Genomic DNA, 27,899 nt, shown 5'->3' on the forward strand with positions numbered 1-27,899 from the left:
ATGACAGGTAAGTATCCTGATTAAGAGCGGTGAAAATCTTGAGTATAAGAAAATGTAAAGGAGGGGGAAAGCAGGAAACTTAAATGCATAAAATGTTTCAACTCCAATCTGAAAAATATTTAAATAGAACATTAAATTATGAACTAAAGACAAATTTCCCTCAAAAACAGATAGAGCTAAGACAGGTGGAAAAGAACAAAATCCAACCTTTATTGAGTGCGAACGTTTTTAAGAAAAAGAAAACTGAGCAATGAAAGACTAAATACATCACGGTGGAGCATGTGCGGGAAGGAGTCAAAAGGTAGAAATAGACACCGCCCAGGACTATAGACATCTAATACAGGCTGTTTACTCAACGTAATCTAAAGTGATTATTAGAACAGCCCCTTAGATATTAAGTTTTCATCCGTTATTTCTACCTGTTCACTATTTCTTCTTTTCTGTGGGTGCAGGTTCTATGTATAGTTCAATTACATTACCATGACAGTGAGACAGACCGCAAAATAAAATGTGTAGGAGACTATAAAGGGCTATTTTTGCATCTTTTAATATGGGAAATTCATATTCACCCCATATTCTTAGTGTACACTATTTTTGTTACATGGAAGCCAACCAGAAGTCCCATTTATATTTTTAGCAGTGGATACTAAGGATAAATTCCAACAGAGAGTTCTGTTTTAAACAATCCAAGTCGTCCGAACTTTGCTGATTATTCTAGCGTTGGAACATTTTCTATTTGCCTAGCACTATCTGAAATCTATGACTCACAAACGCTAGGGAATGGAATCATAGCAGTAAAGAACAGGTGAAAAGTTGTTCCTAGTTGTGTTCTGCAGGCGCATACAACTCCCGTCATCCCCTGTGCAAAAAATCAACAAATAAACATAGGCACCGCATTTCAGATTCTGTTGCGCTCCATTCGCAAGGACGCCTGGTTTTTGTAGTTTCTACATGAGGAACTGCCAGCACGTTAATAACTGCTGGGAGGGAATGAAACTACACTTCCCACAATGGCACGGGGGCGGGCTCCGGTCGGCTTACGTCATTGCTTCAGCCAACCAATGACAGCTCCGGGCGGCAGTGAGGCAAGCGCCGTCAGGCGCCAAAGTGGTTTTTTTTTTTCTTTTTTTTTTTTTTTTTTCCGCCGAAGCTGAGCGGGTGCTGCTAGCGGAGGCGCCATATTGGAAGGGACAAAACTCCGGCGACAGCGAGTGACACAAATAAACCCCTGGACCCCCTCGTTCCCCCAGCTCTAAGGGCCGCGATGTTGTACCTAGAGGACTATCTGGAAAGTGAGTGGGCGGCGCTGGCAGGGGCCGTCTGTGGGACCTGCGGGCGGGCAAGAGCGCGAGTGGACGGGCAGGCGGGATGGCGGGAGGGAGGGGGAGGCGGGGGATGTTTCTTTCTCACGGTAACTGGCAGCCTCGCTGTGGGCTGCCGGCTCCTTCGACCCCCCCCGCACGCACGCACGCACGCACTGACGTCAGCGCGTACTTTCGCCGTTGGCCCCGCCCCTCTGACGGACTCTCCCTTTGACAGTGATTGAACAGCTTCCAATGGACCTGCGGGACCGCTTCACTGAGATGCGCGAGATGGACCTGCAGGTGCAGAGTAAGTCGGCGCGTTTGCCCTTCTTCGCCGCGCGCGTTCAGTCCAGACTTCCCTGCCATCGACTTCATCGCCTCCGCTATTTGACTCTCCTCCGGCTCACTGGCTAGTGGATAAGGAGTTGTGAAAAAGAAAAGGCAGTGCCTAATCTTGGCTCGTGCTTTCCACGCTACTTTTCTCCTTGCTTTTACAAGAGAAGGAGGCATTAGGGCACGTGTATCTGTTTCTTCTCGAATTCGAGACTCTGCAATAAAAGCTTCTGTACCTTCAGTGAGGACGTAGATACCTGTTTTAATGCACATCGGTGTAAATGTTGAGAAGATTTTGACTTGAGCCCTTATGTATGGAACATAGATTTCAGCATTTATACTTTTGTTAAAGTTCGTTCTATTCAAAAATTTTCAAGAGCGGAAAACAGAAGCATAGGTGATAATGTGGTTCTTTAGTGACCCTGGTGAACTTGGAATGTCAAATTTTGGAAAGTTACACATTATAGGATACATTCTCAATTGTCAACAGGATGATATTTTCTCAAAGTGAGGGAAATAAGATTTTACTGTAAAGCTTCTTATCTGCTGTAATAAAAATTTTGACTTTTTTTCTATCAGTGGTAGCTTGGTAGTCTGGTTACTTTTTCCCAAAATTAACCTTGTTCTTTCACAGAGCAGTATGTGGTTTATATGATCATTTTTTTTTCTGTGGAGTTTCTAAAAAAGGGTTTACAATTCAAAGAAAGTAAAGAATCAGTGTCTTTGGAGATAAGGTAAATACTTAGAGCAACATTACACTTAAGTACAAGTTTATGTCCACCATGCTCTGAATGAACCTCATGAACTTTCCCCTTTTATGAAATGCGTATAATATAGCTGTTCTAACTATCTTGTAGACATACTATATTGCAAATTAAGAATGCGAAATGAATTATATGTTACTTAATTAAAGTATATAATTAGGTGTACCTTTATAGCTGGATGTTACTCCCGCTTTGGAGAAATTCAGCTATTCCTTAATTAAATTGTATACGTGATAATAATGGCCGGCTGGCCTTCATGGGGTGTATCCTCAAAAAATAGTTTTCTTGATCCCATTTATTCCAGTGATGTTTAGGCTATACACATGAAATGTTTCTCGTGCTGCCCATGTTTTTTTGTTTTTTTAAAAGTAGAGGTGGGGGAAGACCTGGGTTTTGGGATATGATTGGGAGAAAAGGGGTATTGTGGAAAGAGATCAGAGAACCAACCATTCCTTGAGGTAGCTAAGGACCTGTACTTTTCCTCGCTTGTTTCTCTGCCCCTCTCCACCTTCCGCACCATTGTTCATGAATATACTTTTCTCAGCCTCTTGTCAGTTTCATGTGGCCGCACTTAATACAAGGTGATAAGATATGGAAGCTTTCTTTTATTTGGTGGATTGTAGTGTAGAAGTCTGAATTGTGTATTTCTTTGGCTTGCTCACAAAATTCATTTTAACTTGCAGTTAGAAAATGCTTACTTAGACAAAGGAAAATTCTTTTAAAAAATTAACTGCAAGACTTCTTAGAATCTTTAAAAACCTATTATGCCCTGAAAATCTCCAAAAGGTTTTCCTCAACTTACATAGCAACAGATTCCACCCCTCCCTTTTTTTTTTTTTTTTAATTTTTCCTTTTTTAGCAGACATGGAATGAGATGACCATTCTTGGCATAGGCTTAGAGAAAAACATCTAGAATAAATAATATAGTGTATGAAGTGAATAAATGATTGTACCCTCTATTTCAGTCATGATGTGAGACAATTGGGGGCTTAATGCATATAGTAAGAGTTTAAAATCTTTTTATTACTTTTTCTTATTAAAAGAAATGTAGGGGTGCCTGGGGGGCTCAGTTGGTTAAGCCTCCAACTCTTGGTTTCGGCTCAGGTTATGATCTCACAGTTTGTGAGTTCGAGCCCCACTTTGGTCGGGCTCTGCACTGACAGTGTGGGGCCTGCTTGAGACACTCTCTCTCTCTCTCTCTCTCTCTCTCTCTCTCTCTCTTTCTTTCTTTCTCTGCCCTTCCCCCCCCCCTCCCCAACACACTTGCTCTCTCTCAAAATAAATAAACTTAAAAAGAAAGTAAGAAATGGGAGGATTATCTACTGGTGCTTTTTAAAAAAATTTTTTAATGTTTATTTATTTTTGAGAGAGAGAGAGAGAGAGAGAGAGTGCTGGCAGGAGAGGGGCAGAGAGAGGGAGACACAGAACCTGAAACAGGCTCCAGGCTCTGAGCTGTCTCACTGAGCCTGACGCAAGGCTCGAACCCAAAAACCTGTGAGGTTGTGACCTGAGGCAAAGACAGACGGTTAACCGACTGACCCACCCAGCACCCCTCTAGTGGTACTTTCGATGAGAAATTGTGTTTTGGCACATTTGGCTGATTTAATGCCATTAGCTTTTGATCCAAAGGCTGTACTATTGAAATACTGTCATACAGAACTTATCTATGTAGTCGACTCCTTTGATGACTGGAAAATTTTTGAAATAACAAAAATAAATTCTCAGTAGAGAAAATTGTTATTTTTTTCTAAAGTAAAGCATTTACATAATCAAAGCATGACATATTTAAGTTATTGGCCAAGTGAAAGAGTGTATGTTGTCAGATATTTTTTTCTTTCCCCAAATCAAAGCATGTATATTCAGTATATGAATTTGGTCATCTAAATATGAAATGTTTTTATTATGTCATAGATGCAATGGATCAACTAGAACAAAGAGTCAGTGAATTCTTTATGAATGCAAAGAAAAATAAACCGGAGTGGAGAGAAGAACAAATGGCATCCATCAAAAAAGTATGTTCAACACTCTGGATGATTTATCAGTAAATATTGGGACTCTCTGAGAAAGATATTTTAAAACGAAATAGTTTTCTGGATCTCAGAATGAGGGAAAGTTACCAGTGGCTCTTTAAAATTTAAATATTTTGTTGTTGTTTAGAGCTTTAGGTGTATGAATTTTTTTTTTAATTTTTTAATTTATTTTTGAGACAGAGAGAGACAGAGCATGAGTAGGGGAGGGGCAGAGAGAGAGGGAGACACAGAATCCGAAGCAGTCTCCAGGCTCTGAGCTGTCAGCACAGAGCCCGACACGGGGCTCCAACTCACGGACTGCGAGATTATGACCTGAGCCGAAGTCAGATGCTTTAACCGACTGAGCCACCCAGGCACCCCTAGGTGTAGGAATTTTAAATAACTTTTTGGCAATAAAAATTAGCAACTTTTTTTAGAGAGTTACAGAATCATAAAAAGTACAGTTTTTTTCTTTTAATTTGTTTTATTCTGGTTACAGGTAGTTAAAGTTACCTTGTCTTTAGAGATGAAAATACTGTCTTCTAATTTTGGCCCCAAACTGATATGAAAAATAGCACACCTTGAAGCATATTTTACATATTGCTAGGTACCTGAGTTGGTGGAATCACAGAAGAACAGAATTTTAAGAGTTGAGAAGATCCTTAAAAAATCTTTTATTTAAAACTCTGTATGAATTGGGCCTAGAAATACAGAATTCCTTGAGTTTTTGTTAACTTTATAGTACTCTCAGGTCTCTTCCAGATTAGAATGAGTATCAGATCTCCTCCCAAGGTTTGCTTTAAATGTATGACCTAGTGTATTTGGGATACATTGGAAGAACTACATAAAAGACCCACGTTTTGTCGTGACCTCCGTTTAGCTGTGTGACATTGGACAGGTTCTTTAATATCTCTAATAATAATGGCTCCTTCATCCCCATCCTTCATAGAATTGATCAAAGATCAACTGAGAAAGAAATTTGAAAGCTACAAATTTCGTGTATTGTGTTATTTATTTTGCCACATGGGAGGAAGATTATTTCTGTTAGGAGAAAAAAAATTAGAATCTGTAACAGAATTGGTCCTGACTGGGAGGATACCTGGAGACCCAGGTGTGTATGAGTATAGACATCACATATACAGTTGACCCTTGAACAACATGGGTTTGTATTGATGGGTCCACTTTATACCTGGATTTTTTTTTTTTTTTTGACAAATACAGAACAGTACCGTAAAAGTATATTCTGAATAACATTTTTCCCTTTAGTTTACTTTATTGTAGGAATACAGAATATAATGCTTGTGCAAAACATGCATTAATCTCCTGTTTATGTTATCAGTAAATGCTTCCAGTCAACAGTTGACTGTTAGTAGGTAAGCTTTTGGGGAGTCAGAAGTTCTATGTGGATTTTCAACTGCAGGGGGGTTGGCATCCCAACCCCCGCCATGTTCAAGGGTCAAATGGGCAACACCAAGTCAGTTATTATTCCTTTAACCTATTAAGTTTTTGGTGCACTGCAGCTTGGATATACCCTTAAAGGTCTAAAAGTCCATGGTTTCTATGTTTTTAAATGATTTGCTTTATATGAGGAGAAATCTAAAGTATAGATTGACATTGTAGGAATTGTAGGAATTAATACTTAGCTTAAGAGAGTTCTGAGACACCTGGGTGGCTCAGTCGGTTAAGTGTCCTATTCTCTATTTCTGCTCAGGTCATTATCCCAGGGTCGTGGGATCGAGCCCCTTGTCAGGCTCCTCACTGAGCTGCTTAAGATTGTCTCTCTTTCTTCCTCTGCCCTTCTCCCCAACTCTTGCGCTCTCACTGTCTCTCTCAAATTAAAAACAAACAAAAAAACCCCTGAGAGTTCCAGAACAATTGGAAAATAGAGACATGCAGGTCAGAATATTTTCAATATTTATACTTTTATTTAAAAAATTTAAAAATGGAGAGTATAAATTAGATAAATTGTAACGTTTTCTTTGAAAGAAAAAGAGTATTCATTAGTTCACATAACTTTTACTAGTTTAGAGGCTAGACTTGGAATAGTATTTAATTTTACTTATATCTTTTTTAGGAATGCTTAGCATCTTCCTTTGATTCTTGACGACTGTATAAAATTTCTAATCCTACCCCATCCCCATCCTATCCTTAACTGGGTTTTTATTGCTAATGTAGGTTGACTGACATTGAATACAGGGTATGATAATGAAAATGCAGTTTTATGTCCTAACTGCACATATTTTTAAGTTATTAATTTGTTCTTAAAATGAAAATGTTTTTATTCAGGATTACTATAAAGCTTTGGAAGATGCAGATGAGAAGGTACAGTTGGCAAACCAGATATATGACTTGGTAAGTAAAATTAATGTGAATGCTGTGCTATAGTATTTACATTATGGATTATGTTTTAAGTTTCATTGGCTTGAATGTTAATAGGAAGAGCAGACTAAATTTGAGGTATTGTTTTCTTGATTCCATTTAATTTGAGGTTTTAGTGTCCATTTTTGGTTTCTTTGCAGAAAAGAGAGTCTGCAGTTTTAGTTAACAGGTCTAGAACCTTACATTTTAGCTGAATTTACTTTGCTATAAGGTTTTATCCGATGTTAAACTTGTTTTTTTTTTTTCAACAAGAATTGATGTTTAAATTTATTTTACTAATCCTTATTTTAAGGTAGTGTATTTACTTCCCTGTAAATCCTCTTGAGATTGTTTCCGTGGTAAAATACATGTAAGACTACTGTGCTGACAAGACTTTTTGGTAGCCTGATTAAATGAAGAAGAGAATCATTTGAAGTCAGTGTTAACAGATAGTACTCAACTATCTATTAAGTGATGTCAATAGATAGCACTCAACGACTGGCTCAGGTGGCAGAAATGGGAAACACTCAATTAAACTTTAAAAAAAGGTTCTTTTTTGCAGTAGCAGCACTTGTGAAAGATTGAAATCACTAAGAAGACAGAAGCAGTATTTCTCAAACTGGTATAATTATGGTGCTCTCTTTTATGTTAAGCAGCTTCTAAAATACATCCTTTAGGAAATACTCATTTCTGGTTCTGCCTCAAAGCAAATTGAAGCTAAAAAGAAATAAGTGGTCACTTACGGTCTCCTTTAGCATATAGATTTCACATCATATTTTTGTAATCTTACCTGGATGCCATCTTATTACTGAACAAGTGTATGTAAACGTCAATGTTGTTGGTGAGCAAGACACAAGATAAAAGGTACATACCACACATGGTGCACATTGTAAATGTTTATGCAAAACTAGCAGACGTTTGTCCTGTGAAGCTATAGAAAATGTTTCGTTGTTCTCATATAGTAGAAAGTTGTACTGGTGTAAATAACCTAGGCTCTTTTGTTCATACAGTTCTGAAAATAATTCTGAAAATAATTTCATGAAAGATATACTGTCTAAAGAAAGGTAGAACAAATGGTAGCTTGATTTACTGTGGAATTGAAAAAAAAAAGGTTCTTAATTGTTTTGGTCTTGAATTATATACATATAGACATAGAAAAAGGCATTTATATTTGAATCCAAGAGGAAGTTGTTTAGTAACATCGTCCTCATATTTAATGATTATACGTGTCAGTCTTTATTTAGAGACTACCTTCTTTTTAAATCATATAGATCTTTGGCTGTATTCTTGGTTTATATTTTGCTCTTTTAGTACTTTTTGTATGTTTAAAAAATACTTCATACACTTAGAAAAATATGTATAGTATAAATATGTTCTTTTTAAATATGTGTTTTTCTGTGTATGTATTTATATATTATTTATGAACCACACTGTTTATCTACTCTTGTGCTTCGTATAATGGAGTTTTACCTGGAGTTATAACGAAGGAGTAAAAAGTAAATACTATAAATGGCTTGTGTCCTCAAGGTGTTGGTAAACTAGTTGGGAAGATGTGTCCACAAACTAAAGTGAAGAGCCTGTATAGAAACAGTGTAGCAAATAAAGATTAATGCAGTTAAAGATAAATATCTGATAAAGGGCTGAACTAACTCACAGTAGAGTTATTGTTAATTTCTTAGAGGTTATGAGATGAGTGTTGAACAGAATTTATTCAGAGGCTGAGGGGCCTGGATTAGGTGTGGTATTGAGGGGAAAGCATTTCACTCAGAGATAATGGATAAACAAAGACTGAAAATAAAACCTAGTAAATTCTTTGAGGGGCATAGATTATTTAGGGTAGGGAGTGAGGTAATTGAAGGTGATGTGATAAACTGAACAAAATGTAATAAAAAGCAAGTGCCCATAATGGATCCATACGGACGTGAGTTCAGCCACTTCAGGGACTTTGGAAAAAGTATTTAATCCCAGAACCTTGGTTTCCTGTTCTGTAAAATAGCAGTCTTAATTTGTGCCTTACAGATAGATTTGCACACATGTATATAAATGCTGTTAGCTGGGCAGATAGTAGGCGCTCACTTCTTTAAAGATTCACTCCATCTTATTCCTCAAACTGGAATTGTGCACTTTCTTGGAGCCACTGTTTCCCTTTCAGCTCTGCCAAGTTGCACCTGGTTTTTCTCCAGTCTCCCAGTATTTCCAGAACTGCCTTTTGTCTTGTCTTTTCTTCTTTCTTTCCTTCCTCTCCCCTTCCTTTCTCTGTCCTCCTTCTGCCTTTTCTTTTTGTGACTTTTCTTTTCCTCTCCCCCTTTTGCTTCCTTCCTGTTTTAGCACTCCATATTAAATTGCTGTTTCAGGCTGTTGTGACATCTCTAATATAAAAATCCATTCTTCTTTGAGACTTAATTGTCTATTATCATCCTTCCATCTTTCTGACCTTCCTCAGTCTCCATGGGTGTCACTCATAACGGTTGCTGTTCCTCAGGACTCTGTCCTTGACCTGCATTCTTTCTTACTGTATTCAAGTAGTTCTCACGTAGAGGTAACTCTCTTCCCTTCTTCTGCCCAACTCCAGAGGCCAGAAAGACCAAATGACACATGGTGAAGAACTGATCTCTCAAATGCCAGTTTTATCCCCTGCCCCACACACAACCCAAGTTGAGAAATCTCTCCATTAATTTTCTGTGTGTTCTCTTAGTTTTAGCAATTATACATGAATGATTCCCCAAGCTCAGACTTCTCTTCTGAGCCTAGTCATCTTACCTGAGAATTCCAGGCCCTGGAGCTCAGTGTATTGAATCTTAACTCTTAGTCTCCCCTTCAACTTCTCTCAGAAGAACCACTGATCTTCCAGTTATTCACATTGGAATACCGAAAGTTATCCTAGCCTCCTCCTCGTCCCTGGCCTCCCCACGTTTAGTTGATCACTATGTCGTGTTCGTTTTTATTTTCTAAGCATCTCTCATTACCCCTTCCTCTCCAATTCTACAGCCTGCCGTCATTCAAGAGCTTTAACAACAGCAAATGACTGGCATGCTTTTCCTTTCGTCTTTGCTTAGGAAACTTTCTCTATGTTTCATAATCCTCCACATGCAGTCTCTTTATTAAAATCGCCTTAATATTGATATCTGTGTCATTTATATCTAGGAGATGAGATTTGACCACTTAGGAAAGTCAACAAGAGTGATTAAAAAAAATTTTTTTTTAATTAGTTTTCTTTATTTTTGAGAGGCAGAGAGAGGGCGCGTGTGGAGGAGGAGCAGAGAGAGAGGGAGACACAGAATCCGAAGCAGGCTCCAGGCTCTGAGAGGGCAGCACAGAGCCTGATGCGGGGCCCAAACTCATGAACCGTGAGATCATGACCTGAGCCGAAGTCGGACGCTCAACTGACTGAGCCACCCAGGCACCCCACAACAAGAGTGATTTAAACAAAAGGTTTATTTTCCTCTCGTGTAAAATAACTGTTGGAGGAGGCAGGCCAGGGGCTGTGTGGCAACCCCAACATCTTTGTTGTCCCAGGCTGCTTCTGATCCGTTCCTCCTCTTTTCTGGACAGGTAGAAGAATTGCTGTGGGGGTTACTCAAAAGGGCGTATTTTGCAATTCAGTCAGCTCCTTTAAAGGAGCCTGGAAATCTTACCTACTGATTCCTGCTTATCTTCTTGACTCCTTCTAGCTGCAAGGGAGGCTGAGAAATGTTGCTTAACAGGGTACATTGCGACCCTTGGAGTACAATTGGGGTTCTATCAGTAAGGAAGGAGGCTATTGAGTAGGTAATTAACAGTTTGGGCCTTACCTTACCCTCAACAGAATCATACTGACCTCTAAATATTGTTATTCCCATGGTTTTATTATTACTTGAATTAAATAATTATTTATTTACCTTTTACTTGTATGTGTGTCTTCCCTACTATAAATGTCAAGAACTATGTCTTTAAAAAATCTTTTAGTGTTTTCAGACTCTAGCGTAGTTATTTCTCAGTAAACATTTGTTGAACAAGATCGCCTAAATTATTTAATGGAGACGAAAAGGCACTAACGTGACTCCCACATTATGAGTTTAGTGGCTAGAGTTTAGTGGTGTTCAGTTTGTTGCATCAGATACGGCAGTTGAGTGACATTTTCTCAGAAGGTAACAGAGTCACATTTTAGTATATGCTAAGTTTGGCTTGGTTTTGACGGACAAACACAGGCTGCTGTGCCAAACATGGGTAGGCAAATAGCCACCTCTTGTCAAAGTATGGCTTTAAACCAAGAGAAATGAAAGTAATATAATTCAAGTGAGTTTAGTTTCCTTTATAGAATCGTTTAGCAGACCACACATTCAATCTCATGATCTATGTCTTTGCTCACATCTTTTTGGCATCCCTCTCTTTAAATTGCTCTCAATTTTTTTAGTGTCTTCAGTTTAGATAGATTTCTATCTCTGATACATAAGCTCATTTTGAAAGTTCTAAAACAGGATTTATAGATATGCCTTCAGCAAAAGGGGCATTTTTTTAAAAATATAAAAAACTTATTATGAGGTACATGTTTTATTTAAATACCTTTCACTTTATAGTTGTACATTAATAATTTTTGACTATTTTCAGTACTTTTGCTTTTAAAGAAATTCCTTTTAAAGTATGAAAACGTTTATTAAACACTATTAGGCCTTGACAATTGAAAATTATGACAATATTATTTTCGTAAAATAAAAAATATTAGATCTCCTAGCCAGGGCCCTTGAGGGTACATAAGGTTTGTAGTCATTCTCTACCCTCAGAGCCTGGCACAACAGATTCGTTGAATGGTGAGCACAAGGACAAAGACTTCGGAGGTGATCTAATCCAGTGTTTCCCAGACCTTAATATTTGCATCCTACCCTCCAGGCTTTTAGAGTGTTCATATCATCTGTACATCTATTTACTAAGTAAATTTTAAAATGAAATTTGTGTAAGAGAAAATTTATTTGGTAATCTGATATTATTAATGTAAATGAAAAAATGAGTATCACTTATCACAAATAAGTCATTATAAAATGTTAAAAAACAATAGCCTCCTTGGAATACTTGTGCTCCGTGTTGCTGCACCACTTTGCCAGAGTGGCGTGTGGAATTTGAGCACTTTACACTTGAGGGTAAGTGTACTTTTGCAGGTAATTGCAGTTGAACATAAGGGAATTATTGCCTTGTTCATAGGGAAGTTATTAAATGAATTTACTATCTTAAATTGGTTATATTCCCCAAAATATCAACAGTAAGTATCCAGGTGAAAGTCTTTATAAATAGGAAAGAGGGGAAAAAAAAAAAAAGGAAAGAGGAATTAAATTCCTATAACATTTAACACTTGAGAGCTTAGGGAGCTAAATACTTCAAAGGTGAGTGGATAGGGCACAGTATAAATGTAAACTTACAGCAATTTTCATTCATAGATCATTTATCCAGTAAACAGAGGTACCTCTATTTATACATTTCTGCATAGTGGGAGAGAGTAACTTTGATTCATTCAGCAAATATTTGTAGAGCTCCAGCTATGAGCAGTCATTGGTATAGTGGGCAGTAATGACAAGCAATGAATATAGGCATAGTATCAAATAAAGATTAGATTTTGGTAAGTGCTGTGAAGGAAATAAACATTGTGGAAAGAGGGATGAAGAATGAATTACTAGGGGAGGCTGTTAAGAATGTCACCAGGATGAGTGTAGTCTTAGTAGGTGACATTTGAGGTAGTACTTGGAAAACGAGAAGGAGCCAGCCATGGGAAGGGAGCTTCAGAAAGCACATTTCGGGCAGATGATGTAGATGATGTACCACGCGTCAAGTCTGAGGGGGAAAAGGGCTTGGCCGGTCCAGTCAGAAAGAGGCCAGTGTAGTTGGTGTATGTAAGAAAGGTATTCAGAGGAGGCAGGCAGGAGCCACCACAGGCAAGGTCCTCCTGTAAGCCAATGCAAGCTGTGTGTTTTTTCTTCTGAAAGCAGCAGGAGGCCACCTTAAACAGGAGTGAGGTATACCTTAGAGGAGATTGTCTGCATGCCTTTGCTTAAACATTGTGTTATTGTGGTAATTTCAAGTAAGCGTATATTTACAGATTTTAATGTACAATAATTTAGTATATAATTGAATTTGATTTGCCCCTCAGTGTTTTATACAGCATGGTATTTGATTGTATTATTAATTTTTGAGATACTTTATTTACTTTTAAAGTCAGTAGCAAACTTTTAATACCTAGAAGTAGCCCTATACTGTTACTTTCATTTATTAAGAAAAGAAACGAGACTGCATAAATATCCACAAATGAAGAGATTGGTGGAATTAGAGGTTCTGTAGAACAAACTGAAAATTCATTTCAGTAGTTGTCTTAGTGAAATGAATAACAACAAAAAGCTGTCCTATTAAAATAAATTCCTTCTAGAATCCTGATGCTCATAGTCATTAAACACTTATTTGTGTTTCTCAGTCAGATGTCACTGTCATAAGGCTGTATTACATTACAATACCTAATAAAGTTGATTTGTGTACACTCTGATAGAATTTGAGCTTTTAGTTAATGCTTGAATGATTTTAGCAGTCTCTTAACATTGCTCAGTACCCTTGAACTTGCTTCTTTTTTATATCCTGGCCTGTTCCTGAGATGATTATATTTCAGGTCTACATTTTACCTATAAATTTGAGAATTCTTCATCTGATACTCTAATTAAGGAAATATATTGTGTAAGTTTGACCTTTTGATTTGTCTCCTATCCTCATTGTCTTTAACGAAGATTAGATGTAGTTTATGTGCTTAGGCCTCAAATATTTGATTCAGCCTAAAGATGGGTCAAATTTTCACCTATTTTAAATAAAATTCAGAGATGTGGAGAATCATTTTCATGACTTGTCAGAGAAATAATTTGCCATCACGACTCCTTTTTCTTCTCCAATTTACCCTCTTTATTCACTGTTACCAGATCTTTTCACAGTTAGAAATTTATCTCTCATTGTCATGAATTTCAACTTAGAACTTTATATACTAACTTGTGCTCTTTCTAAAAGGGCAAGCTAGACATTTAAATTTTAGAATGGCATGGTATTAGAAGCCATAAATCACGCAGAAGCTTTTTAAAATGCTGTATTTCGTTCAGTTTGGGTCCATCAGTGACACATCTTAAAATTTGAATATTGGAAAACTGGGAGTCAAAAGAGAAAGAATAAATGATTACAGTTCTATGCAAAAATGTTCAAGTATGAGGATTTTTTTGTTTCATGCAGAGGGGCCAAGTGTGACTTAAATATCTTTGTGATCATCAATATGTTAACAAATAATGTTGACAGAATTTCCTTTGGCTCTCAAGAAGTCAGAAAAAAGGTAATTGATTTAAAATTAAAGGAATTACATTTGGGGTTATCAGATATGATTTGGGGCTATAGAGTAAGGAAGATTTTGCTGCTGTTATTAACATTAAATGGGGAGCAAATCAAATAATTAGACTCCATGGTCAGCCTTGTGTTAGAAAGCTGTGGTTAATGGAAAATGTCTCTCAGTTGGCGTAGGACCCTCTTTACTACTATAAATCAATCTTATGAGGTCAGATGTGTGTGGAGGAGTGGGGTAATTTAGGTTCTTGCTTTGCCTGATACCTATGGGGCCATTATGGTGATCTGCCAGAACAGGTGCTCTACCCATGCAGAATCATGAGGGTAGAGGACATGCAGTCCACAGCTTTCAGTCAAGTTCGGTGTTCTTTCTGTGGCTGTTTAATACCATGTAAGTACTCTGGTGCTTTATAGCTTAAGTTAAATCTGTGGTCAACTTTCTAACTTTAATTCAATTTAGTACATCAGCGGTGAATCTGAGACAAATTAATTCTCATTGCCTACTGATTGCTTATAATATTCATCTGTTCATAATCTTTTTTTACCTTTCAGGTGGTAGGAATGATTGGAAGTTATCTTCCAAAGCTGCCTGGCTACTACAGTGTGGTTTAGGCTTTTCTGTGTTTGTTTATTTTAATTATGTATTTGGTTTTTAGAATTATGAAATCGTGGGATTCTGCTGCTTTTTCTGAGCTGCTAGTACTGGAAAATTCCATCATTTTCCATGTTCTCATGTATAATAACCCTTATCAGTACTATCTTTAATGCATCGAAACAGTTATTAGATGCAGGGGTGGAAGGAGTTAGGGGAGGGTCTGTGGCGTCGCCATCTCACTCTGGCGCCATCTTCCCAGCCAAGATTCTAATATTCTACCTGTCTGTACTGTACATACCTGTTACAGGCCACACTGTTCTTTACTTTTTATTTTTTTTCTTAGAATCCTTTGTCTTTCTGTGTCTATTCTTTCCATCCCTTCAAAGATGATACATTCTTCACCCTCTAACTCATTTATACCTCCTTTATGTCTACCACAGCCCAGTGTTTTATATATATATATATATATATATATTTTTAATGTATTTCTTCTGATCCTTTTCCAGCTTTTGCTTATTTGCTACATCTAGGAGATACATATTTTAAGACATTATTATGTTAAACATCTTACAGAAATCTTGATTTGTCAGCTAAATTGTAATTCCTATGAAGGCAGGGATTCTCTCTCATTTTTCATGTGTCTGCCATTTAACCCAGTGCTAACTAAGCGCATAATAGGAATGCAGTATTCATTAGTAGTATGATTGTAGTTAATAAAGTTGGTGGAGTATTTTCATTGCATCGAGTGTTCTTGGAATTTAAATATGAGTATTTTTTCTGACTTCCCTTAAGATTACATTTTGACAATGTAAGATGTATTTTTGAATAACAGGTCTGTGTTCACACATTATTATTGGATGGGAGGTTCCATTAAAGAATGCTCAATTACCTGCATGTTCTTTGAATAGGAGCAACTGTCTGTAATATGAGACTCTATAGGATTTTAAATATTGCGAGGACAGTCTCTACCAGGCTCTGAAAAATGACTTGTGTGTGAAGATGGAGGGAAAAATTGGGTTTTAAAATATTGAAAAGTCACTAACCAATACCCCAATGGGTGCTGCTAATATACAAAATATAAATAATAAGGAGATATTCTTCTATTTGAATTCTCTTATTCTGAGTTAATAAACAGTTGGGTGCTGCATACAGAAGTTCAGAGGGCAATGTTAGGTATAGATGGTGAAGTACAATTTATTACAAATAGATCAGAGTTAAGTTCCTTTTCCATAAGGCATTAACTGTTGCCTTTGGCTATCTTACTCAAACCCTCTAAGCCTTAGTTTCTTCACTTATGAAATGGAGACAGTAAAAACCTATGTCAGAAGATCAGAGCAAGGGCTAGAAAAGACAGAAGAGCATCTGATGCACCAAGCACGTTATGTGGCGTCTGACACAAACAAATTATCTTTTGCTACTTTTCTCCCCATCTCCTTCATTTTAGGTACACGTTATTTCATTCTTATTTAATTTGTTTGCCCTCATGATGTATCATAGACCTCGTGATACTTGTCAGAAAGTCACTCTTAAATTATTTAACAATGATCCATTGGGAATCTGGAGTTTGAAAAAAGGTGTTGTCAAGAATATAACAGCATTTTTCAAAAAATTTGTGTTTTCTTTGTTTCACTTCAAAGTAGTAAATTTGAAAAAGTATTGAAAAAATTTTTAATATTAACCTTGAGAAATCAAGACTTGCTGCTAGTTGGAGGTATCATATAGTTTTCTGAAATCAGTCAAAAGATCTCTAGGTGAATGAAAAAATTTGCTACCTTAACAAGGACAGTAGTATTACAATAAAACCATTTTAACCAGGCTCTTTGGGGAATAGAGTTTTCTGGCTAAAAACTCCCTTTGTTTCAACCCTTTACATCAATGTTTACAAGTATAACGGTTTAATTTTCTGCCTTCGAGAAATGTATGTATAGAATATAGGAGCGTCTTTGTTTATAGACAAGGATCTTTCATTCTTCATTCTAAATAACAGTTATTATAGGATGGCAGTGTGGATGACCTTATTATAAGTAGGAGATTAGGTTGAAAGTAATCCCAGGGGATACTAGAAAAAGTTACCAACCCTCCTGCACTTCCTCTCCCCTCAAGTCCCAAATACCAGTTTTGCTTTAGTTTCATATCCCACCTCTTCTGAATGTTTTCTAACAAATTGTGATTTTAGTTTCTTAAAACTTCACATTATTAAGGGAGACTTGAGAGATTATTTTGTCTAGCACCCTCATTTCATAGATTAAAAAGCTGAGGTGTAGGTTGATTGACTTGCTCAAGGGTACTAAGCGGATTCACTAAAAGAAAAAAGGGTCAGTTTTCCTCATTAAGCTGACACTTTAATAGTGTCCCAAATTTTGGTGGTTATCTTTGATCTTCTTTGAAACAGGTAGATCGACACTTGAGAAAGCTGGATCAGGAACTGGCTAAGTTTAAGATGGAGCTGGAAGCTGATAATGCTGGAATTACAGAAATATTAGAGAGGCGTAAGTAAAATTTACAGTTTTCCATCAATGTCGGACAGTCCATGTGCGAATCACTAAGGAGACACTTATCCCACGGGGACTTCTCAGATCCCGCGCTTCTGTGGATGGTGGCACCTGGGTCGGACAGGCGTGGACTCTAGCAGTTAGAACATTTGGGTTATGGATGCTGAGAGAGAGGATACAGGATATCATACACTCTCTCTTTATTAAAATCACATATTAAGTCATTCCATTTTTTAATATGCATATATATATTAGTAAGTTGAGGGGTAAGAACAAAGATTTAAAGAAATAGAACCATCTAGATACAGGTTAACCATCTGTCTTTAAATGTATTGACTTTGCCCTGCCTATTGGATACACTTTAACTTTGAGGAAAATTTTTCTTTTTTCTTCCTAAGAACTGCCTTAAGGTTTTTTCCCTCAGTAAGAAAGATTTTAATTAGTTCCAAAACACTTCCTCTTTCTCAAGTAAGTCCTTCTTAAACTTTTGCTTATTCATAAGAAGCCATTTTAATATTTCTTTGCAAGGTTCGACTTGATCTCCTGCTATAATTTACCTGTTTATTACTTTTTTTTTTTCTTGGTTCATTTCAACAGCAAGAACATGTACCTATTTCTACACACTGATGAAAAATTTATTTATGGTATTAGGTGATGTGTTTATATATGTATGTATGTATACATGTATGTATGTATATATATTATACTCTCTCTCTCTCTCTCTCTCTCTCTCTCTCTCTCTCTCTCTTTCATACACATGCTCCCTAGAATAGGGAAACAACCAGTCATGAATCCATCTTGGTATCTGTAGTGCATTTTTGTATTCAAAAGTAGATCTGTCACTTTAGATGATCGTCTGATTTATTTGTGATACTTTTATTCCAAGGAAATCCTATTTGAGAATTGTATTTTGAGACAAAATAAAATACAACTGCTCTAATTTTTTTTTGAAATGCTGACAGTAGCTGTGAATAACAGTAATTCATGCCTATTCAGTACTGCAGGAAGGTTAATTATGCATCCTCTGTAAGGACACAGACATATGGAACTAAACCAGATCAAGTTCTAAAATCTGCTCCACCCTGTGCCCTGGCATGATTTCATCTCAAGGGATCAAGATAAACCCAGAATATTTCTTTAAAAGCATGTTAATGCTTGGCAGTAGAGATTCTGTGCCTAACTTCTTTCAGGAAGTCTTTACTATCATGTGTCATTTTAATGATCAAAGAATTTTCTTTCATGTACTAATGCCCCATCACCTAATACTGTAGGATCTCCCATTGAAAGGTCTTCTTCAATCCAGTATAATTAGTTTGAGTTTTTCAGATCTTACCGGTAATGGACTTATGATATCCATTCATCCACTTATGTGGTACCCACTGTCCTGAATTCCCCAATTAGACATTAGCATGCCTTGAGCTGTTTTGTACTTAAGGTGAATATTAAGAAGTGGATTATGTATTGTTTAGAGGGAGGATGAAATTGGCTCAGGGTGAAACTGGAAGTGGTGATTCTCTAATGTGCTTAACTAAAATGATACAGGCGTATGCATAGAACTTGCCAGTCCTTTGCTGGGTAAGGGTACATAGTGCCTTTAGTTGATTGACCTGTACATTTTTGTGTTGACATTTAATGGAGTTGTATCTCTGTGCCTTTTTTTTAGGATCTTTGGAATTAGATACTCCCTCACAGCCAGTGAACAATCACCATGCTCATTCACATACTCCAGTGGAAAGTAAGTTTGGTTTAGGGCAGCTAAAATTAAAAACTCATTATATTACCTGTATATTCTTTTTAACTGGCTCTATGCCATCAACTGAGGGGGGGAAAATTCCCTTCCTTTTCTTTTGTGAGATCTACTTTTTCATTATAGTTCCTGGTGGACTTACCTTCTTCATTTGGGAAAAAAGTATATTTGATTTGGGAGTAGAGAGTTTGCTTTTCCTGGAATACTTGGAGGACAAATGTATGGTATTAATAGCAGTATATACTTCCATATGCAGACACCTGACTCTCTCTAGAGAGTGTTAAAACCCAAGGCAAATGATAACTACTTGATGGTAGGCTCTTTGTTTTTGTTGTTTTGTTTTGTTTTTCATCCTTGCTTGTCCAGTGCTTAGCCTACTTTGGCATATAAGAAGGTCTCAAATGATTGGTGGGCTAGTGAGTAAATGAATGCTTGGTTGGATGTTAGCTTGCTAGAAGACTGTATCAGTGCATTTTGTGACAGATCAATTTGAATGAAAGAAGGGTTGACTGAAAACTGTTCAAAATTGTAGAGTTTTGAAAACAAAGTTCCTCTCATGTTATATGTGAAACCATGGTGAATCGTGGGTTATCTGCAGTACTTTGCTACTGAGGTTTTGTGGGGTTTTTTGTGATTTGTGTGAGAAGTCTCCTCTTTTTTTTTTTTTTTTTTTTGTGAGAAGTCTACTCTTAATGAAATAGGTGACACAGAGAGTTCTTCTTGTCCTGTCCTCTAAGAAAACAGACTGTTGTGTATTCTGTGAAGAACTCAGAACATAGCTGTACTTGTTTATAACTGGATGGAAGTATTATGCCTTGTCCATCGTTCTTTAAAGTTTAAAAACACACAGATTCTTTCTTTATATTCAGAAAGGAAATATAATCTGACTTCTCACCATACAACAACAGATCATATTCCTGAAAAGAAGTTTAAATCTGAAGCTCTTCTATCTACCCTTACATCAGATGCATCTAAGGAAAATACACTAGGTAAGTTTATTATCTTAAATATGAATTTTGCTTTTTGTTTCTGTTAAAATAAGGAGAAATTAAAGCGTCCGGGATTAACGAAGCTTACAGATTTTTTATTTGGTTAAAGTCCACATGTGGGAAAAGAAGAAAAAGGAAAAATGGAACATGAAAATTTTATAGTGGCGTGAACATGTTAAATTTAACGATTATATCTGTACTGGGAAGTAATGTATTTTAAGCTCACTAACATGTTCTCTCCAACCATTCTTATTTCTTCTTTAATTTACATAGGGTGTCGAAATAACAATTCTACAGCCTCTTCCAACAATGCTTACAACGTGAATTCCTCCCAACCTCTGGCATCCTATAACATTGGCTCATTATCTTCAGGAACTGGTGCAGGGGCAATTACCATGGCCGCAGCTCAAGCCGTTCAAGCCACAGCTCAGGTAAAAAGGAAGAGGTTTGGAAATAGGTACATTTTGTCTGAATCATTGGCAAACTTGAATAGAAACAACTAGATGTGAACAGAAAGAGTTTTTTTACGTTCTGTAGTTCCATTTTTAAATCATGGTTTTATGGTATCTGATATGAATATTTAATGAAATGAATATGCATTAATTTACCTGATTGATAATGAAAAGTGAAAAATAGTTTCGTGCAATCTCATGCAGAGCCCTTCACCCAGTAATTGCTCATGATGTGCATAGTCTTGACAGTGAGCCACAGCACCTGCTAGGAGAGCACTCTGTTCTCTCTGCTGGTTTCGGGGTTTCTTCAATAGCCTCAGGACTTAGATTGCCAAATTAATATATTCCAAATTAAGTTGCCCACTCTATAGTCACCTCCTAACTGTGTAAAAACTGATTTTAAATCTTTACATAAAGTAGCTTAAATTACAGTGATGAAAATAATGGCTTAAACAAAATAATACTGGATAACCAACATAATATTATAACTAGTAGGACTGAAAAAGAAAGTCTGCATACTTATGTTTATTAATATTCTCCATGAATGTCTATTTAAGATGAAAGAGGGACGAAGAACATCAAGTCTAAAAGCCAGTTATGAAGCGTTTAAGAATAATGACTTTCAGCTGGGAAAAGAATTTTCAATGCCCAGAGAAACAGCTGGCTATTCATCATCTTCAGCACTCATGACTACATTAACACAGAACGCCGGTTCATCAGCAGCCGACTCACGGAGCGGGAGAAAGAGCAAGTAAGTTTGATCATTACAGTAGCCCCATGCCTTTACTAAGTATGCAGGCTACTTGGTACCCAGCTGGGCTTCCGTATATTAAACACAGGTAGCATATAAAGGATCAGGGTGACCTTTAGGGAAGCAGGGAGACATGACATTTTCATCCACACTGCCCTACTTTGGAGGAGTAAAGTCTTTACAAGACGTTAAGTGTCTTTAATCTTTCTAAAGTCTTACATTGGGTATAAATGACTTCTGTTTACTTTCTTTCGTTCCCTAGGATAAACCATTTTATGGAACTTTTTTCATCTATGATCCCTTATTTTATCATGTGTTTCCATGTAAATTAATGCATAAGACACAAATTTTATCCTGGGAGTTTTTTTGAATAAAATTATTCACTTTTATTAAAAGTAAATTATCTTCCTTCATTCTTGGTCTTATGCCCCCAAAACTGAAATTATGAAAATATCTCTAGATTGAGTGTATGAGACTCTAAGGAAGATTGTCTGAATTTTAAATATGAAAACTTAACAGCATTCAGCGCCACCTGTCCCAGGTGTCTGCGTTTGGTAGGTGTTCCGCCATCATGGAAGTTCTGAATGGTAGGCCAGAAGAATAGGTTACCTAGTAATTGCATCATAATTTATTTTTAAATGTATTCTATTTTCTATGGGTAAATCTCTAAAAGAATGATCAATGTAGAATCAACACAAAAGTGCTAGATATCCTAAAAAATAATTCATCTTAGTGACCCAAATTTATTATAACTGCCGATGATAGATTTCCCTATTTTTTAAATTTAATTTTAGCATATAAATAATAGTAAATTGCTTGTGAATTTTAACACTCTGTTTCCTATCTAACACAGGTAAGTATTCACATATTGACAGATGGTCATGATCATTTTCATCAAATGCTTTTGTGTATTTGTATATATATTTTTTTATTTAAATTCAAGTTAGTTAACATACAGTGCAGTCTGGCTTCAGGAGTGGAACCCAGTGATTCATCTCTTACATATGCCACCCAGTGCTCATCCCAAAAAGTAAGAGCAAACAGGATTGCTGGAGGGGAGGAGGGGGGGTGGTTAAACAGGTGATGGGCATTAAGAAGGACACTTTTTGGGATGTGTATTTGTATTTTAGATTTTGATGAAGAGTATTCACTTGGCTTAAAAATACAAAGAATGGGGTGCCTGGGTGGCTCAGTCGGTTAAGCGGCCAGCTTCAGCTCAGGTCATGATCTCACGGTCCGTGAGTTTGAGCCCCGCTTCGGGCTCTGTGCTGACAGCTCAGAGCCTGGAGCCTGTTTCAGATTCTGTGTCTCCCTCTCTCTCTGCCCCTCCCCCGTTCATGCTCTATCTCTCTCTGTCTCAAAAATAAATAAACGTTAAAAAAAAAAATTTTAAAAAAAATACAAAGAATGTCTCTAAGGTAGCCATAACTGATATTAATTCTTAAAACTATTACCTATAACTTAAGTCAATGCTATGTAGTAACTGATTAAAAAATTATTTTAAAAACCAAGATATGCTGAGTTTTTTTAATATCTTTATTCTCCAGAAAACAAAAAAATATAAAAAAAAAAGAAAACGGTTATGAAAGATAATTGCTCTTTGTTGCTCTCAACAATTATGCTTTCATATATGTTTATCAGGTTAGTTTAACTTTGCGTTAAATGTTAATTTATACATTTGATGTTATTTCATGTCATACCACTCACTTAGGAGTTACTCTCACGTAATTTCTTTTGGATGCTGAGCAAATAGATCTGATACTGTTCTTTCAGAAACAACAACAAGTCTTCAAATCAGCAGTCCTCCTCCTCCTCCTCCTCCTCCTCTCTGTCATCGTGTTCTTCTTCATCAGCCGTCGTCCAAGAGATGTCTCAACAGACAACAGTGGTACCAGAATCCGATTCAAACAGTCAGGTTGATTGGACTTACGACCCAAATGAACCACGATACTGCATTTGTAATCAGGTAAAAGCATAATCTGAATCAAATAGAAGAAAGGGAGCTATTTCAATTTTTTAAGTGCTCTTTTTTTCCTCCAGTTAAAACACTTTTGCTTTCTTGTATAAGGAATGTAATAGAATGTGTAAGTCACCCATAATCTCAGCCCCCGGATACAGCCTGTAATTAGACATTTTGATTTATCACTGCCATACACCCCACATGCATGTGATCTTAGTCTGCTCAGGCTGCCGTGACAAAATACCACAGACGGGGCGGTTTAAACAGCAGAACCCTATCTTCTCACAGTGCTGGGGGCTGGGCCAGTGTCAAAGTGCTGACCGATTCCATTCCTGGTGAGGGCTCTTTTCCTCGCTTGCCAAGGGCCACCTTCGTGTTGTAGCCTCACATGGTGAAGAGAGCGCTGGTGTCTCTTCCTCTTCTATAAGGGCACCAGCCCTAGTGGATTAAGATTCCATGCATATGGCCTCATTTTCACCTTCATTGCCTCGCAGACCCTATCTCCAAATACAGTTGAGGGGAAGGGATACAACACAAGAATTTAGGGGAGAGGCACAAACATTCAGTCTCATACACATATGTACACACAGATGTGCAGATACTCATGTGCATGTATATGTTTGTGTGTATGTGTATATATGTGTGTGAATTTGACCAATTGGAGTCACAGTATATTCTTTATGTAACACTTTTTCACTAAGTCATATGCACTGAGCATCATTTTTAAGTAATTTTTTTAATCTTCTCACAGTTATCTGTTAGGCTGTGTGTAACTTTTTAAACCAATGGTTAGCTATACGTCTTTTAGTGGCTTGAATTCTTTTGAAGTTACAAATAACGTTATGGTAGACATTTTTTAAATGTTATCCATTTTATACATGTATTTCTAAGATAATCTTTTAGAAATAAAGTTAAGTTAAAATATTTGTTATAGACTACCAAATTATCTTCTGGAATTCATTACCAAAAATTGGTGAGCGTGCCTGTTTCCTTAACCCGGTCCAACACTGGATATTATTCTGTCTTGAAAACCATGTACCAATTTGATAGTTTTATATCACACAATCATTTCAATTTACGTTAGTAGTAAAATTGGACCCTTTTTGGCCATTTTTATTTCTTCTTTTATGAATTGACTCTTAATGGTGTTGGCCGATTTTTCTATCATTTTTGTCTTGTACATTAAGAATGCTTTGCGGCTTATTTTTTTATTTTTTTATTTTTATGTATTTATTTTTTTAGTTTTGAAATTCCAATTTTATGTAATAATGACTCAGTCTTTATGAAGTCAGCCATGGGCTATATGCTTAGGAGGCCTTTTTGCTTTTTTTCCCCTTATAAATATGTCTTTTATTTTTTCTTATTTGCAAATGGCTTTGTCTAGCTCTTGATATACTTTAGTTTCTTCACATTTAAATCTTTATCTACAATTTATTGTGTTTAATGGTGTGAGTTGGCAATCTAATTTTTGAGAATTTGCCATTAAAGAGTTTGTTAGTTTTTGTACTGTCACCTGACAAACTTTTTTTTTAAGTTTATTTATTAATTTTGAGAGAGACAGAGACAGCACAAGTAGGGGAGGGGCAGAGAGAGAGGGAGACAGAATCCCAAGCAGGCTCCACACTGTCAGTGCAGAGCCTGATGTGGGGCTTGAACTCATGAAACCGTGAGATCATGACCTGAGCCAAAATCAAGAGTCAGGCTCTTAACTGACTGAGTCACCCAGGCACCCCGAATGTTTTTTAATATCAGTGATTAAAAAAAGAAAATTGTGTAAAAATCCTGTGAGTTAAAGTAGCTTACCTACAAAAGAACAAAATCAGATTCACCCTAGATTGCCTATCTGTAACACTGGAAACTAGTTAAGTTGATGCAATGTATCTGTAGAGCTCTAAGGGAAAAATCTGGGTGCCCCCCCAAAATTGTTACCCAGAGAAGTCATTCATGTGCGTACACCATATACAGATACTCTCACTAGTGCAGAGAATCAGTATACCCTCTAGTTATAACCCTGTCTGAAAAAATGTTTTGGTCCATTGAGAACATAAGTTAATTCAAGAATTAGGAAATTATATTATAAAGTGCTGGTGATGAACAGCAAAAAGAAAAATGAGAAAGGGCAGATAGTAAATTTATAATAAGTTTAGAAGTTTCAACTATTGACTGCAAAAATATAAATGACCTAATGACCCAAGGAAAAGTAAAAACCTTAAGTAAGTAAGTAACCAAGAAAGAAATGTAAACTCTTTGTAAAAGAAAGCACACACAAAGATAGTCCGTCGAGGTTCTTTCATACGTTCCAAGAGCACATAATTTCTGTGTATTTCTCTCTGTCCCTCTGCCCCCCAAAATCTTTTAGTAAAAAGCTCTAAATTATATAAAATCTTTATTAAAAAAGTTATATACCCTATTTTTTAGTGCAATTGAGTATATGGTATATTTCTGTCTATTTCCTAACAGTATCATAAACCATTAATTTGGATTTAGATGCTTGTCATAAGTCATAATAAAAAATATTTACTTTTATTTGAACTAGGTATCCTATGGTGAGATGGTGGGCTGTGATAACCAAGATGTAAGTATTAAATTTTTTCTGTTTGGGAATGAAAAAAATAAATTATTATTACTTGACTATTTTTCTTATTTACTGTGTCACTGAGTTTAAGAACACAGGTTTGCAGTTATGTTAATTACATATTAATGCTAGAATATTTCTCTGCAAAACAGGTGATGTCCCTTAATGTGTTCCCAATTTAAGTTTTTTTAAAGCTAGTTTTATGGTTTCATGTGCAGATTATAATTCTCAAAAAGTGTTATATTGTATGAAAATTAGAAACACTCTCCACCCCCTTTGCTAAATAATACAGTGTTTACTAGAATCCAGTTCACCTATTACGGTGAAGAACTAGAATTTTAAAACAGTGCATTCTGTCAGGAAGCCTGCGGCCAGGGGTTGGGGTGGAAATGTTGAGGCTGTGATGTGAAGATATTTTCCTCCTGTCAGTATAGTACTTCCTGTTGTACTCTGCAGCTGTCAGCTGATAAGAGCCACTTCTGGTATAAAAAGTAAAAGAGGTTTGAAAGAAAAGAATTCCTGTTTCTTTTTTAGGAAGCTTAATTCTGGTTAGAGATCTGTTTTTATTGGATGCTGAGAATATTTCTTCTAGTAATTTTATTCCCTCCTTGCTGTCTCAAACTTCCAGTCCCCCTCCATTTATCTTTTCCTGCAGAGGGGTAACAGAACCCTGGATTCTAAAGAAGTACTAATCCATAATGTCAGAATCCTGAGGTTAATCAACAGTTTACACAATCTGAAGATTGAACAGGGTTGGCTTGGTGTGCATTAAAGTTTGTACTTTCCTGACATGACAGGGTCACCCCAACAGCATGTTCACATAGATGGAGACAGACTACTGTCCTCCTTCCCTCTTTAGAATCACTTGTGGGCTGTTTGTGATTATTGTAGAACAGTATTGCCCGATCATTTCAAGAACAGCGTTGTAAAGTCCTGGGGCACTTAGTGAAGATGATGCATTTCCATGACGGCCCCGTTGTACTCTCTGATCCCTCTCACTCCCAGGCGTGCCCTTCGAGTGCTCAGATCTCCTGTGCCCGTGTGCAAGTGCTCAATGTGCTGCAGAGTAGAATACTTCTCCTCTGCATGTCTAGGCATAGATCTACCCAGAGAGGAAATCCAGGGTATCCCTTCATGTTTTGCATTGCAACCAGCTTATTCTACTTTATAAGGCAGTGAATAATGCTGAATATTAAATAAAATCCGTAAAATATATTTGCCTTTTTTGTGACCCATCTCACTTCTTGTCCTTGAAAGTTGGTATCCTCCAGTTTAACGAGAATTAGTGAATTTTGGTTCGTTACTTGGGATTATGAAAAGGGATTATATGAACCTCCGAGTTAACAAAGATGCATGCTTTTTCTGTGCCTCCATTTCCTCATCTCTGAAACTTAACCAATTGGATTCAATGATCTGTAAATCGGCTCCTTGATCTAAAAGTTCCGTTTCCATGAATCTAATAATACGCAGTCTAGTGGGCATATTTCAGCGTATTCTGTAATCTTTAGAGGTCTGAACGATTTCTCTGCAATTTTGCCTTCCAGTGCCCTATAGAGTGGTTCCATTATGGGTGCGTTGGGTTGACAGAAGCTCCAAAAGGAAAGTGGTACTGTCCGCAGTGCACCGCCGCTATGAAGAGGAGAGGCAGTCGGCACAAATAAAGGTGGTCATTTCATGTGAGCAAGGAAAAACTTCAACTAAATGTTTTATATGGGACTTTAAAACAGAAGAAAAGAGAAAAGAGAAACAATGCATTTCCAGGCAACCACTTCAAGGATTTACATAGACAATCCTGTAAGATCTTGAACTTGAATTTTATGGGTTGTATTTTAATAATGTAAGTAAATTATTTATGCACTCCTGGTGTGCTACGAATATTATTCCAGTTAGCCTTGGATTCTTTCAGTGGCCAACATATGCAGACATTTGTACTCCTCAACCAGTTTCTCAAAGTAATGGGCATTCTATAATTTAGACTTCAGAGAATTCCAACGATGAAGATTTTAAGAAAAGCATTTTATATTCAACAGGTATGTTCTGCTGCATGTACTGTACTCCAGAGCTGTTATGTAACACTGTATATAATGGTTGCAAAAAAAAAAAAAAAAAAAAGTCAGTGCTTCTAAAAAGAATTTAAGATAATGGTTTTTAAAATGCCTTTATAATAAGCTTTGTTTCTTTGTGAAACTAAATTCAGCAGGCTGAAGGAAATGGTTCATGTGATAAAGTGGGCTGGTGTCC

At 36.8% G+C, this 27,899-nt stretch overlaps 1 protein-coding gene across 3 annotated transcripts; it reads left to right on the forward strand.

The window, feature by feature from the left end:
- The first annotated feature begins 1,130 nt into the window (after window positions 1-1,130).
- Window positions 1,131-27,787, forward strand: ING3 (inhibitor of growth family member 3). Of its 3 annotated transcripts, none has more exons than XM_003982979.6 (12): window positions 1,132-1,292; window positions 1,540-1,611; window positions 4,313-4,413; window positions 6,697-6,762; window positions 17,085-17,181; window positions 18,848-18,919; window positions 19,801-19,920; window positions 20,194-20,351; window positions 20,930-21,123; window positions 22,897-23,089; window positions 25,620-25,658; window positions 27,203-27,787. In XM_003982979.6, exons 1-12 carry the CDS (start codon window positions 1,265-1,267, stop codon window positions 27,317-27,319), a joined length of 1,257 nt encoding a protein of 418 aa, XP_003983028.1. In that variant the 5' UTR covers window positions 1,132-1,264; the 3' UTR covers window positions 27,320-27,787. The 3 variants fall into 3 exon arrangements, with proteins under 3 accessions (XP_044908585.1, XP_003983028.1, XP_006929386.1); XM_006929324.5 differs by having other exon boundaries at window positions 19,840-19,920; XM_045052650.1 differs by lacking the exons at window positions 17,085-17,181; window positions 18,848-18,919; window positions 19,801-19,920; ... (3 more) ...; window positions 25,620-25,658; window positions 27,203-27,787 and adding an exon at window positions 7,331-10,652 and having other exon boundaries at window positions 1,131-1,292.
- The last annotated feature ends 112 nt before the right edge of the window (window positions 27,788-27,899 follow it).

Source organism: Felis catus, chromosome A2, assembly GCF_018350175.1.
Source record: "Felis catus isolate Fca126 chromosome A2, F.catus_Fca126_mat1.0, whole genome shotgun sequence".
Classification (NCBI taxonomy): Eukaryota; Metazoa; Chordata; class Mammalia; order Carnivora; family Felidae; genus Felis; species Felis catus.